The sequence below is a fragment of the Haematobia irritans genome, chromosome 2 (genome assembly GCF_050003625.1).
Source record: "Haematobia irritans isolate KBUSLIRL chromosome 2, ASM5000362v1, whole genome shotgun sequence".
Taxonomy (NCBI): domain Eukaryota; kingdom Metazoa; phylum Arthropoda; class Insecta; order Diptera; family Muscidae; genus Haematobia; species Haematobia irritans.
In genome coordinates, this window is record NC_134398.1 from 27,578,247 (window position 1) to 27,592,863 (window position 14,617).

A 14,617-nucleotide genomic window follows, 5' to 3' on the forward strand; every position below is an offset into this window, starting at 1 on the left:
AAAAAAGTGAACTCTCTATTTCACTAAAGCCAATTTAACTTTATTTTAGTTTATGAAACTATTAAGTTTGGAGAAAGTTTCCTTTACTCTAATAATTTTTTGCATACGTTAGTTAAATTAACTGAGAAACGGGAAAAAATTATACATAAAATAACCATAAAGATTTACTAAATTCGTATTTCTCACAGCATAGTTTATTATTTCTTTAAATTTGTAAATTTTACTTGAAATGCGTTCATCATGAACTTCGTATGTCACTAAAGACATTCTTGCAATTTTGAACTCCAATTTTTTCCTTCAAACTACAACATTTTTTTTTTTTAACAAGTGAAAAAACTTAATTATGTCTACTAAATTTTCTTGAATTTGTCGAAAAATATTTACTTATTTTTGTGATATCGGAGTGATGCTAGCGTTTGTAATACTGTTTAGTTAAAAATTTCTAAAAATATTCAACATTTTCAAAAATTAACCGAAAGTTTTCTTCGTGATGGGTTCACTGTTTTTTCAGTTTAGCCAAAATTTTATTTGTGTAGAAAATTTAGCCAAAAAAATCCAATTTGACGAAAATGGACCAAAATCAACCAAATTCCATTTGGTCCGATCGGACCAAAATGGCAACCCTGTTTACAATCTTACGGTGGGTGTTAAGTTCGAGTTTAGCCTCTGAAATCGCCATTTCCCCCCGATTAAATAATCCATTATAAAGAATATAAACTTTGTGAAAAATTGCTTTGGGCTATTATTCCCCATCAAATTTTAATATGATTTGCATCAAAAATGTATAAATTTACACTGTTTTTACTGATTTATTTTAGATTTTACTTTTTTTTGTCCCTTATTACGTATACTCTACATTTATCAAATAATGATCATACTCTAGTGGGAACTAATGGATGGAAGGAAAAACTATTACATGCCATTTAAAAACATACCACAAAAATTACTTAAAAAAAAACATAACAAATCTTTCAAAAACTTAATACAAACTTTACAAGCAATACAAAAGATAAAATTCACACTCTCCTGTTTGTAGACAAACAACGAAATGTGTTTCGTTGTAAGTACAGCAGCAATCATAGAAAGAGAGCTAAAGAGATGATAATTGACATTTTTTATAGAGAGGAGGCCATTGCACAAAAAACATATACACACATACGCACACAAACATCTATTTCATTTCTACCATAGAACAACTCAGAATAACTTTAACATTTTACTCCGGCTACATGATACGATAGACATCAAGACATTCCTCCTCACAAATCAATGTCGAAAATAGAAGAAACAAAAGACTTAATTGTAAGTTGTTGTGGAAAAATCATTCAAAATCATTGATTGTATTTTGGTTAATGTTTATTTCTTTTCGCCAAGTCTGTGATTATTACAGTTTTAAATGGTGCTAAATGGATTGATAGTTGTATGAAATCGATAGTTAAACAAACAGCTGTACCAAAACACCAAACAAATGGTCAACATCAAGCGCAGAATCTGTTTGTGTCAAACACCACAACAACCACCATGACCTCTCCAACAATTTCAAACTTTGCCGCTGTAGCTACAACATCCTTTCCGGCGCCCAAATCAACAAGTCAAAATACCATGCCGTTGTTACACATAGAAATTTGCGTCTTTGACGATTGCAGTTATGATAATACCTACAATTTGTTGTGTGCATGGCAAAAAATCCTAAGAGAAACCTATTACATTCAAATGCATATAAGGCAAAATGAGACAGGAAAGACAAAAGGAGGTACAGTGAGTATCATGGTAGCCATGATACCAATCATAATTTTTCCAACCATAAACTTAAGCAAACTGTTAGAGATTATTTTTATTTTTATTAAAGTAAAGTTATAAATTTTAGTAAAGTAAATTAAAAATAACCACTACAAAATATTACCATAGGTACCATGACTTTTGTTGCTTACTGTATGAGTTTATTTAAATAATAAAACCATATGTAGAGAGTAATTTTTCCACATATTTTTTTTTTCAGTTGGCTATGGCCGCAACAGAGCCATTGAAGTTTCAAATGGAAACTATTTGTGTTTCCAGGATATAGATGATGAAATGCTATCGGAACGTATTGCAAAACAATATTCCATGGCAAGACAGCACAAGAATGCGGTAAGTGTTTTTCGTATATCACACTGCACAGAAAAAATATCACCAAAATATTCCCAATTAAAAAGTTGATTGAAGTTGAAAACTTTTTCGATTAAAACATTTATTGATACTATTAACTTTTTAATCAAACTAGAGACATTAAGTCAATGATTGAAATTTTTATAATTTTTAATTAAAAAATTAATTTATACAATTAACTTTTTAATTAAACTCGGAAGAGTGAGACAGTTAAAAATTATGGATATTTTTTAAAATTATTATTATTATTTTTTTTTTTTTGAAACTATCAAACTAAAAAGGATGGAAAATAGTTATAGATTAAACCTAGTTTCATTATACCCTTCACCACTACTGTGGTACAGGGTATAATAAGTTTGTGCATTTGTATGTAACGCCAAGAAGGAAAAGTCTGAGACCCATCGTTTAGTATACCGATCGTCTTCGAATTAAATTCTGAGTCGATTTAGCGATGTCCGTCTGTCCGTCTGTCTGTCTATCTGTCTGTCTGTCTGTCTGTTAATGTATTTTTGTGTGCAAAGTACAGCTCGCAGTTTTAGTCCGATTGTCCTAAATATTGGTATAGGGTCCTGTTTCGGCTCAAAGACGATCCCTATTGATTTTGGAAAAAATAGGTTCAGATTTAGATATAGCTGCCATATATATTTTCCACCGATCTGGTCATAATTGGCGTGTATATCAACCGATCTTCCTGAAATTCCGTACATCCGAATATTTTATGAGTCTCGAAAAACTTGCAAAATATCAGCCAAATCGGTTCAGATTTAGATATAGCTCCCATATATAGCTTTCGCCCGATTTACACTCATTTGCCCACAGAGGCCAATTTTTTGCCCCGATTTAGTTGAAATTTTGCACAGGGAGTAGAACTAGCATTGTAGCTATGCGTGCCGAATTTGGTTGAAATCGGTTCAGATTTAGATATAGCTCCCATATATAGCTTTCGCCCGATTTACACTCAAATGACCACAGAGGCCAAGTTTTTGCTCCGATTTAGTTGAAATTTTGCACAGGGAGTAGAATTAGCATTGTAGCTATGCGTGCCAAATTTGGTTGACATCGATTCAGATTTAGATTTAGCTCCCATATATATGTTTTTCTGATTTCGACAAAAATGGTCAAAATACCAACATTTTCCTTGTTAAATCGCCACTGCTTAGTCGAAAAGTTCTAAAAATGACTCTAATTTCCCTAAACTTCTAATACATATATATCGAGCGATAAATCATAAATAAACTTTTACGAAGTTTCCTTAAAATTGCTTCAGATTTAAATGTTTCCCATATTTTTTTACTAAAATTGTGTTCCACCCTAGTGCATTAGCCAACTTAAATTTTGAGTCTATAGATTTTGTAGAAGTCTATCAAATTCTGTCCAAATCGAGTGATATTTAAATGTATTTGGGACAAACCTTTATATATAGCCCTCAACACATTTGACGGATGTGATATGGTATCGAAAATTTAGATCTACAAAGTGGTGCAGGGTATAATATAGTCGGCCCCGCCCGACTTTAGACTTTCCTTACTTGTTTTTAATTAAAAACTTAATTGAATTTTGCAATCAACATCAATTAAAAATTTAATTCAATCAATTAAAAAATTAATTGAAATTTGTTAGTGAAATCAATTAATTTTTTAACCAAGTATGTTTCTTTTTGATGATCAATTAAAACTGTCATTTATACTATCATTTTCGTGATTAAAGAAATTTAAAAAAAATTAATTAAATAAATTAATTTTGTGATTGAATCAGATTTTTTTTGTTTAAAAAAACTATTATCGCAAGCACAAATATTTCACGTCCTTAAAATACGAATGCCATTTTAGCATATCATAGAAGACGCATTATTCTGAATAAAAGTTTTTACTAGTACAAAAGTTGATACGAGGATTTGGTTTTATATTTCGGATTTAGAGAACAACAACAAATATTAATCATCGAAAATCGTTTTATAGTTTTTCAAAATATTCCCCATTAAAATCTATACAGTTTCGAACCAATCGAAGTCGAAGTACTTTTGCCACTCTTATTGAGGTATCTCCGAAACATGAATTCTGAACGTATCAACCGCCTCTATAGGTGTCGGAAGACGTAGACCTCCCATTTTATTTTTTATGTACGGGAACAAAAATAATTCATACGGGAACAAAAATAATACAAAAAAAATCTAATTTTACAAAATTTTATGCCTATAGAAGCTTTTGTAAATTTTTTTTTTATAGAAAATTTTGCCCAAATTTTTATTTTTATAGAAAATTTTGTCAAAATATTAGTTCTATAGAAAACTTTGTCAAAATTTTATTTCTATAGAAAATTTTGTCAAAATTTTATTTCTATAGAAAATTTTGTTAAAATTTTATTTCTATAGAAAATATTGGTCTATAGAAAATTTTGTCAAAATTTTATTTCTATAGAAAATTTTGACACAATTTTCTAAAGAAATAAAATTTTGACAAAATTTTCTATAGAAATAAAATTTTGACAAAATTTTCTATAGAACAATATTTTCTATAGAAATAAAATTTTAACAAAATTTTCTATAGAAATAAAATTTTGACAAAATTTTCTATAGAAATAAAATTTTGACAAAGTTTTCTATAGAACTAATAGAACTATAGAAAAGTTGTCAAAATTTTATTTCTATAGGAAATTTTGTCAAAGTTTTATTTCTATAGAAAATTTTCTCAAAATTTTTATTTCTATAGAAAATTTTGTCAAAATTAAATTTCTATAGAAAATTTTGTCAACATATTATTTCTATAGAAAATTTTATCAAAATTTTATTTCTATAGAAAATTTTGTCAACATATTATTTCTATAGAATATTTTGTTAACATTTTATTCTATAGAAAATTTTATCAAAATTTTATTTCTATAGAAAATTGTGTCAAAATTTTATTTCTATAGAAAAGTTGTCAAAATTTTATTTCTATAGGAAATTTTGTCAAAGTTTTATTTCTATAGAAAATTTTCTCAAAATTTTTATTTCTATAGAAAATTTTGTCAAAATTAAATTTCTATAGAAAATTTTGTCAACATATTATTTCTATAGAAAATTTTATCAAAATTTTATTTCTATAGAAAATTTTGTCAACATATTATTTCTATAGAATATCTCCAAAACATGAATTATGAACATATCAACCGCCTCTATACGTGTCGAAAGACGTTGACCTCCCATTTTATTATTTATGTACGGGAAAAAAAAAATAATTCATTCGGTGGAGTATAAGGAGCAAATTTAAAAAAAAAAATACAAAAAAAATTATTTTACACAATTTTATGCCTATAGAAGCTTTTGTAAATTTTTTTTTTATAGAAAAATTTGCCCAAATTTTTATTTCTATAGAAAATTTTGTCAAAATATTAGTTCTATAGAAAACTTTGTCAAAATTTTATTTCTATAGAAAATTTTATCAAAATTTTATTTCTATAGAAAATTTTATCAAATTTTTATTTCTATAGAAAATTTTGTTAAAATTTTATTTCTATAGAAAATATTGTTCTATAGAAAATTTTGTCAAAATTTTATTTCTACAGAAAATTTTGTCAAAATTTTATTTCTATAGAAAATTTTGTCAACATATTAGTTCTATAGAAAATTTTATCAAAATTTTATTTCTATAGAAAATTTTGTCAACATATTATTTCTATAGAATATTTTGTTAACATTTTATTCTATAGAAAATTTTATCAAAATTTTATTTCTATAGAAAATTTTGTTAACATTTTATTCTATAGAAAATTTTATCAAAATTTTATTTCTATAGAAAATTTTGTTAAAATTTTATTCTATAGAAAATTTTATCAAAATTTTATTTCTATAGAAAATTTTGTTAAAATTCTTTTCTATACAAAATTTTATCAAAATTTTTATTTCTATACAAAATTTTATCAAAATTTTTATTTCTATAGAAAATTTGGTCAAAATTTTATTTCTATAGAAAATTTTATCAAAATGTTATTTCTATCAACCGCCTCTTTAGGTATCGAAAAACGTAGACCTCTCATTTTATTTTTTATGTGCGGGAACAAAAAGAATTCCTTCGGTGGACTATAGGCGAAATTTTACAAAAAAAAAATCTAAACAAAAAAATCTTATTTTGCAAAATTTTATGCCTATAGAAGCTTTTATAAACATTTTATTTCTACAGAAAATTTTGTTAAAAGTTTATTTCCATGGAAATTTTTTTCAAAATTTTATTTCTATAGAAAATTTTAAAAAAATTTTATTTTATTTGTCAAAATTTTATTTCTATAGAAAATTTTGTCAAAATTTTATTTCTTTCTATAGAAAATTTTGTCAAAATTTTATTTCTATAGAAAATTTTATTTTTATAGAAAATTTTGTCAATTTTATTTCTATAGAAAATTTGTGAAGTACCTCTTAGTTGGAGAGGAATATATACAATTCTTCCAATCCACCATGTTTGATAGAATTCTACCAACTGTGGCAACCGTGCGAATGACCCATCAGGTCAAAATTTTGTTTCTACAGAAAATTTTGTTAAAAGTTTATTTCCATGGAACATTTTTTCAAAATTTTATTTCTATAGAAAATTTTATAAAAATTTTATTTTATTTGTCGAAATTTTATTTCTATAGAAAATTTTGTCAAAATTTTATTTCTTTCTATAGAAAATTTTGCCAAAATTTTATTTCTATAGAAAATTTTATTTTTATAGAAAATTTTGTCAATTTTATTTCTATAGAAAATTTGTGAAGTACCTCTTAGTTGGAGAGGAATATTTTGCAAAATGTACCAAAATATATACAATTCTTCCAATCTACCATGTTTGATAGAATTCTACCAACTGTGGCAACCGTGCGAATGACCCATCAGGTCGATGTTTTGAGTACTCAGAAATGCTTTTGTTTGAGCCGAGCTCGCATTGGCTTGGTGAAGAGTGGTCCGTCTTCGGCCCCCGTTTATACTGGCAACAGAATTGAGACAGTCGATTATCACACAAACCCTCTTGAAACAAATTTTGCAATATCTAAATTGTTCGCTATGTACATAAACTGATTGTAATCACTTGGTGCAGATCTGGTATACACTGAAAAAAAATATTGTCGGGAGGCCAAAGATGTCCTTAAAATACGAATGCGAATTTTGCTTAGCCTAAAAGACGTATTTCTCTGATATAAAGTTTTTTTTTCATGTCCAAAAGTTAATAAAGTTTTCAATGATGTCGTTTTGTCCTTATAGTTAAGCGATTCGACTTAAAATTGGGTATCCTAATATAAAAGAAAATTTTGTTTTAATAAGGTCAACTTGACTACAAAGCAAAAAAGCGTTTAAAAATAGGAGAAGGTTTTCAACACTTTATTTTAAATACATTTTTACTTGAAACAAAGAGTAATTTCTACTTTTAGTCGAGTCTGAATTTAGATATTTAAGTTGTCGTTAACATGTTTTTAAAGCACTTTGATAGCACATGAAGAAAAAAGCTGAAAAAAAGAATAAATTAAACTTTGTTTCCCAGAATTAAGTACGCAAAACTTAAATTGTATCTTAAATTTGTCCTTGCTACAATTCTCCGCTCCTTGGGCTCAGAATCAATACCAAAAATCATTAGAGTGAAGAGAAAATCTTTGGAACCGGTCATGCATTTTTTCAGTGTATAAAATGGATACATAAGAAGCTCCCAACCAAGCTCCCAGAGCTTCTGGAGAGTCACTAGCGAAGTGTATGGCCTAGAGTTGTCCTAATAGAACATGATTCCACTCCTCTTATATTTATAAAAACTGAATATTATAAGAATCCGCGTTGTCTTTGTAAGAAGGAATTGTCTCTTTAATTTCCTAACATTCTTAATATCACTTGTTTCAGATAATAGGCTCCAAATTTATACGTATACCTGCTAATGCCACATGTCGCTATACCAAATGGGCCAATGACTTAAGTTCAGATAAACTAATGACACAAATATATACATCTAATGGTCCCACAATTATAATGCCAACATGGATGTGTCATCGTAATGTATATGATAGAATAAATGGAGGTTTTTCCGAGGAAGGACAAGGGTGTCCTGAAGATTTGATATTTTTCTATAAACATTTAGATAACAACGGTTTAGTAATGCGAGTCGATGAATGTCTACTGCAATATCGATATCATAATGAGGCCACAACATTCACTATTAAATCTGATACTATATGGAAAATACGCTTGAAACATTTAATAGACAATGTACTCAGATATAAGCCATGGTCAGAAGGCTTTTCAATATGGAATGCTGGAAAACAAGGTAGAAAACTTTTTCGTGATTTACCAGAAGAACAAAAGAAAATGGTTAAAACATTTTGTGATGTGGATAAAAGTAAGCTAAGCTTTTGTAATATGCCTACCAATAATTATTATTTCTTGTTTTTTATTTCATTTTTTTTTTAATTTCAGATAAAATCAATAAATTCTATAGATATTTTGATTGTCCAAGTCGTCAACAAACATTTAGCATACCCATAGTTCATTTTACTAAAGTGCAACCACCAATAGTTGTATGCATGAAATTGGATTTGACAAATGGAGATTTTGAAATGAATTTGCAGAGTTTAAAACTAAATGAAGGCCAGGATTATATATTATTTACATAGATGCGAATACATTGAACTCTTGGTTTTATTCTTGTGGAACCCTTTTTTTATCGGAATATTTTAGTGATATTAGCTTTAGATTATTCGGGTATTATAAAGTTATATTTAGTATATATGACATGTTAGTTTTATTTACAGTTTTTTTATGTTTCAAAGGCAAAAAATTCGGAAATAACATCACATTTTAGAAGCAGTTCGGTTTTGTTCGAATTGGCTACCATTGGCACGAATTATGGCATTCAAATGGCCTACAAATATATGACACGCTGCACAAAAGTGACTCTGCGGAATTGAAGATCGACACTATGGAATTGTTTAGCACTAACCGTACTCTCAAGAATTTCCCAGTTCACGGTTGCCACTCGAGCCAAATATAATCTACCAAAATTTGGAGAAAATTTTACAAAGAAAAACTACCAAACAAAAAATTTTTATTTTGTAAAATTTTATTTCTATAGAAAATTTTGTCAAAATTTTATTTCTATAGAAAATTTTGTCAAAATTTTATTTCTATAGAAAATTTTGTCAAAATTTCATTTCTATAGAAAATTTTGTCAAAATTTTATTTCTATAGAAAATTTTGTCAAAATTTTATTTCTATAGAAAATTTTGTCAAAATTTTATTTCTATAGAAAATTTTGTCAAAATTTTATTACTATAGAAAATTTTGGCAAAATTTTATTTCTATAGAAAATTTTTTCAAAATTTCATTTCTATAGAAAATTTTGTCAAAATTTTATTTCTATAGAAAATTTTGTCAAAATTTTATTTCTATAGAAAATTTTGTCAAAATTTTATTTCTATAGAAAATTTTGTCAAAATTTTATTTCTATAGAAAATTTTGTCAAAATTTTATTTCTATAGAAAATTTTGTCAAAATTTTATTTCTATAGAAAATTTTGTCAAAATTTTATTTCTATAGAAAATTTTGTCAAAATTTTATTTCTATAGAAAATTTTGTCAAAACTTTATTCCTATAGAAAATTTTGTCAAAATTTTATTTCTATAGAAAATTTTGTCAAAATTTTATTTCTATAGAAAATTTTGTCAAAATTTTATTTCTATAGAAAATTTTGTCAAAATTTTATTTCTATAGAAAATTTTGTCAAAATTTTATTTCTATAGAAAATTTTGTCAAAATTTTATTTCTATAGAAAATTTTGTCAAAATTTTATTTCTATAGAAAATTTTGTCAAAATTTTATTTCCATAGAAAATTTTGTCAAAATTTTATTTCTATAGAAAATTTTCTCAAAATTATATTTCTATAGAAAATTTTGTCAAAATTTTATTTCTATAGAAAATTTTGTCAAAATTTTATTTCTATAGAAAATTTTGTCAAAATTTTATTTCTATAGAAAATTTTGTCAAAATTTTATTTCTATAGAAAATTTTGTCAAAATTTTATTTCCATAGAAAATTTTGTCAAAATTTTATTTCTATAGAAAATTTTCTCAAAATTTTATTTCTTAGAAAATTTTGTCAAAATTTTATTTCTATAGAAAATGTTGTCACAATTTTATTTCTATAGAAAATTTTGTCAAAATTTTATTTCTATAGAAAATTTTTTAAAATTTTTATTTCTATAGAAAATTTTGTCAAAATTTTATTTCTACAGAAAATTTTGTCAAAATTTTATTTCTATAGAAAATTTTGTCAAAATTTTATTTCTATAGAAAACTTTATCAAAATTTTATTTCTATAGAAAACTTTGTCAAAATTTTATTTCTATAGAAAATTTTGTAAAAATTTTATTTCTATAGAAAATTTTGTCAAAATTTTATTTCTATAGAAAATTTTGTCAAAATTTTATTTCTATAGAAAATTTTGTCAAAATTTTATTTCTATAGAAACTTTTTGTCAAACTTTTATTTCTATAGAAAATTTTGTCAAAATTTTATTTCTGTAGAAAATTTTGTCAAAATTTTATTTCTATAGAAAATTTTGTCAAAATTTTATTTGTATAGAAAAATTTGTCAACATTTTATTTCTATAGTAAATTTTGTCAAAATTTTATTTATATAGAAAATTTTGTCATAATTTTATCTTTATACAAAATTTTCTGAAAATTTTATTTCTATAGAAAAAATTGTCAAAATTTTTTTCTATATAAAATTTTGTCAAAATTTTATATTTATAGAAAATTTTGTGAAAATTTTATTTTTATAGAAAGTTGTATTTCTATAGAATTTTTTCTTTTTTCAAAATTTTATTTCTATAGAAAAATTTGCCAACATTTTATTACTTTTAAGAATTGAAGTCTCTTAGCTGGAGAGGATTTTTTCGCAAAATCTACCAAAACATCAATAAATCTACCAATCTACCAAACAATAAAAAATCTACCATTTTTGGTAGAAGTCTGCCAACTGTGGCAACCGTGATTGCCACCCAAAAATAAGAATCAATGACCAATATTGTCGTTTTTTTCATTTGCGGAGGATGTACATCGACCCTTCCTCCCAATTACAATTGCTAAAAATATAAAATAATTTCATACTCACATTTTCCTGTAGATTTGGACTGAGTTGTCTGGATGTAAAAATAGTTTTTCGGAATTGTTTTAAATTAATTATTATTTAGTTCTAATTATAGCCTGAAAACAAAATGTATGTCGGGTGAGAAATCAAGCTTACCTTAAACATAAGCTAACCTTTGCATCACAAAGGCAAACCGATATTTATGGATATTAAATTGCAAAAAAAAATACGTACTTAACGATAAAATAGAGTATTTGAAATCCTATAAATAACTATGTGTTAAAACCCAAACGATCGAATACTGAGGATTTTTGGCCTCTAGATGAAGATTGTGCATTTATACTACTGGCAACGTGGACTTTGCCTAAACGCTTCGAAATAGAGGATACCGATGCGGAAGGGCTTGTTGATTTAGATGTACTACCAAGACGTTTGTGGACTGGTACCTCACGTCTTAAATCGGCTTTCATTTTTGGCAACATTTTTTGTTTTGTAGGTGATATGGCTTTAAAATTGGCAGGTTTCTTAACGCCATGTGATTTCGAATCTGTAAAGAAGACTGTGAGTAACAACGATAAATTGATAATAAAGATAAACGTTTACTTAAACCAAGTCTGGCTTTGACAGGTTTTTCCCTCATCATGTCCTGCCTTGCATTAAATGACTTTTTAGTTGGTGAGCTGTGTCTTCTGGTAGGAAATTCTCTAACTTCAGCTGTTGAGGCAAATTTTACGAATTTCTCACTACCGCCTGATATATCCATTTCATCGTCATAAGCTTCGTCATCCGTGTTATCTACACGTCCATTATTATGATCATTATCCGTATCTACTTTAAGAGGGACTTTCTTAACCAGAAAAACTTTTTGCTTCATAGGTTTTGCTATTGGTACCGGTACAGTAGTTTTGGCTTTAACAATGGTAGATAGTCTCTGCAAGTAGATTAATTAATTGTGCTTCTTTATCCAAAGAAAAACTCGAATACAATAGGGTTATTATATTTATAATTAGGTAAATAAATATATTAACTCTTATAAGTTAATAGTTTTAAATACTTACATTTTTTGCTGTGTTTTTCAATATGGGTTTAATTTGTTTTGTCATTGCAATCACATCATCTTCTTTGCCCCCTAGACGAGAAAATATGGATGACGATGTTTGTGTTTTATTTCCTACTCCCGTTATTTTCACCTTGACTTTGCCAGAGCTGCCGGTTGATGATCCACTTGAATCTTCCTCAAGGTCTATTGTTTCTTTGGAGTTGATGGCAAGTCTTTTGAAAATTGTTGGTTTTTCCCTACCTGCCTCTCGATCAGAATATACTGAAAATATAGATTAATATAAATGTAAGGGTTATCTCAAAAGGATTCATCTGTACATATGAGTAAATTACTTACATTTAGCTTGCTTAGCCAATATTTGCTTACTCCTTTCTGTTGTTCCAGATGGTAATTTAATTTTGTATTTTCCTTCATGTTCCGGCAAAACCCTTCTGGGTTTAACAGACATAGGAGCCACAATGGCCGAAGATGTCGATGGAGGTGTTGCTGTAGATGCAGTAGCTAATATCAAAATAGAGAATATTTAACAATAGTTATCAAATGAAGTTATACAAACTCACATTTAAGTCTTATTGTCGTTTTATTTAATGGTAAAACTGGGTTCGCTGGTACCGCTGCCACTGGAACTATATCTGTACTTAAAACCTTTTCCCTTGCTGTCTGCTCGCTTACATTTTTAGCATGCCTGAATTAATTTTCTGCATCATTATTTGACTAATTTTACATAATCTTCTATATACCGACCTCAATATGGCTATAATGTCACCCATGGGAGTGATTCCCATTTCTCGTAGATATTCTTTATTTAAATCCATCAACATATCGATCTGAATTCTGTTCTCCACAAATATATGGGCATAAGAAGCCGCGGCTGGTGAAGGTATGCCGGACGCATTGAAAAATTTTACCCATTGCCCTGAAAATGATGTTAGGAAAATTGACTTAGAAAACTTCTACATTTAATTGGAAATCATAGATTGAACAATAAATAAATACCGGCAGCTGAATTAGACATGGTTCTAAGGGGGGGCTAAATTGTTTTACAAATTATTTCAGCAAATCTTCACACAATTGCCTATTCGAACAAACACAAAATATACTTTATTTTTATTTATTACAGAGTTGCCACATCTAGAATTTGCTACCTATTTGAGGGAATTTATATAATGTTGGCGGCTGCTGAAAATTATCCGGTTACGGTGCGTCGCTGTTGTCTTTGCAATGTAGTCCAAATTTATCGAGTAAAGACCATTATGCGTCGTCCAGATATAAGTTTATCCGGACGACAGTCCTCGTCTCGAACATATCCCATATATTGGCCACATTATAAGTTAAGTCCAAAGCATAATCGATACCGCTGCATGTTTATGGGATCGATAACACATATGTCCATTATTTAGTCATCGCCGACAAATCGTATCGATTGTCAACATTGTAAGATTCTTTGCACACACTGACATTTCGTCTGAACGGCGAATCATCCCCAAGAAGACGTAGAAATAAAAAAGGGTATAGTGTGAACGACGTATTATAGAGCGTTCACACATAACATATTTTGGTGTTTGAAACATTCGCACTATATAAGAATTTCTAAACAAGTCGTTCTCCTCACACAAGTTTACCTGAAAGACGCACATCAGTTGTATTCCCCACCAAGTTATAATAAAAATTGCCGAAAAAGTTCTTCTGCTTTTAAGGCCGGTATGCACCTCTAGCGAAAATTTAGTTCCCATAAGAAATGCATTGCTATTTATGCTAACGAAATTTTTGGTAGCGTTCAATTTCGCAAGCTGCTACGCACCTCATGGCAACTCATGGCAGCAAACATTTAATTTATAACAGTCATTGTGTGTATAAAAGTTTTAAGAGGTCTGTAAATAATCAACAATGTATTTGAGGAATATTTGGAACAAATATAAACAGTTTTTGTGTATAATGTTTCTCTACACTCTATACATAGACGGTTTTTTGACGTAGACTTATAGCCTGTTTCTGTATATCGAACGAGCTTTATCGATCGACTGAAATGGAAACAAACAGCTGAATTTATAACCAAAAATCAGCCGTTTCTATGCAATTCAGTCGATCGATAGAGATCGTTGACATACTGAAACAGGCTGTTAAAAAAATTTTTGCTACCGAAAATTTTGCAAGAGGTGTCTTTACAGAACAATAAAGTTAATACTGACCTTTGTTATTTAAGAAAACTTACTCCAGTGTTGCCCAATTTTGTACATATCCTGTACAAACAATTCTGTAGTTTTTAGTCCCTCAGGCTTGGTTATCAAAAAGAAAACAAAACTTTTTTCATATGTACCACATTTTTATTA

General features: G+C 27.7%; 2 protein-coding genes across 2 annotated transcripts; one reads left to right on the forward strand and one right to left on the reverse strand.

Annotated features, from left to right (window-relative positions):
- The first annotated feature begins 1,196 nt into the window (after positions 1 to 1,196).
- On the forward strand, positions 1,197 to 8,866 carry LOC142223783 (queuosine-tRNA galactosyltransferase-like). Its single transcript, XM_075293636.1, has 5 exons — positions 1,197 to 1,302; positions 1,375 to 1,753; positions 2,000 to 2,130; positions 7,985 to 8,477; positions 8,555 to 8,866. The coding sequence occupies exons 1-5, from the start codon at positions 1,270 to 1,272 to the stop codon at positions 8,749 to 8,751; spliced, it is 1,233 nt and encodes a 410-aa protein (XP_075149751.1). The 5' UTR covers positions 1,197 to 1,269; the 3' UTR covers positions 8,752 to 8,866.
- Positions 8,867 to 11,305: 2,439 nt separating this feature from the next.
- On the reverse strand, positions 11,306 to 13,423 carry LOC142223784 (uncharacterized). Its single transcript, XM_075293637.1, has 7 exons — positions 13,284 to 13,423; positions 13,032 to 13,203; positions 12,848 to 12,972; positions 12,624 to 12,788; positions 12,286 to 12,548; positions 11,831 to 12,158; positions 11,306 to 11,774 (listed from the first exon to the last, which is right to left on the reverse strand). The coding sequence occupies exons 1-7, from the start codon at positions 13,300 to 13,302 to the stop codon at positions 11,500 to 11,502; spliced, it is 1,347 nt and encodes a 448-aa protein (XP_075149752.1). The 5' UTR covers positions 13,303 to 13,423; the 3' UTR covers positions 11,306 to 11,499.
- Between the last annotated feature and the right edge of the window lie 1,194 nt (positions 13,424 to 14,617).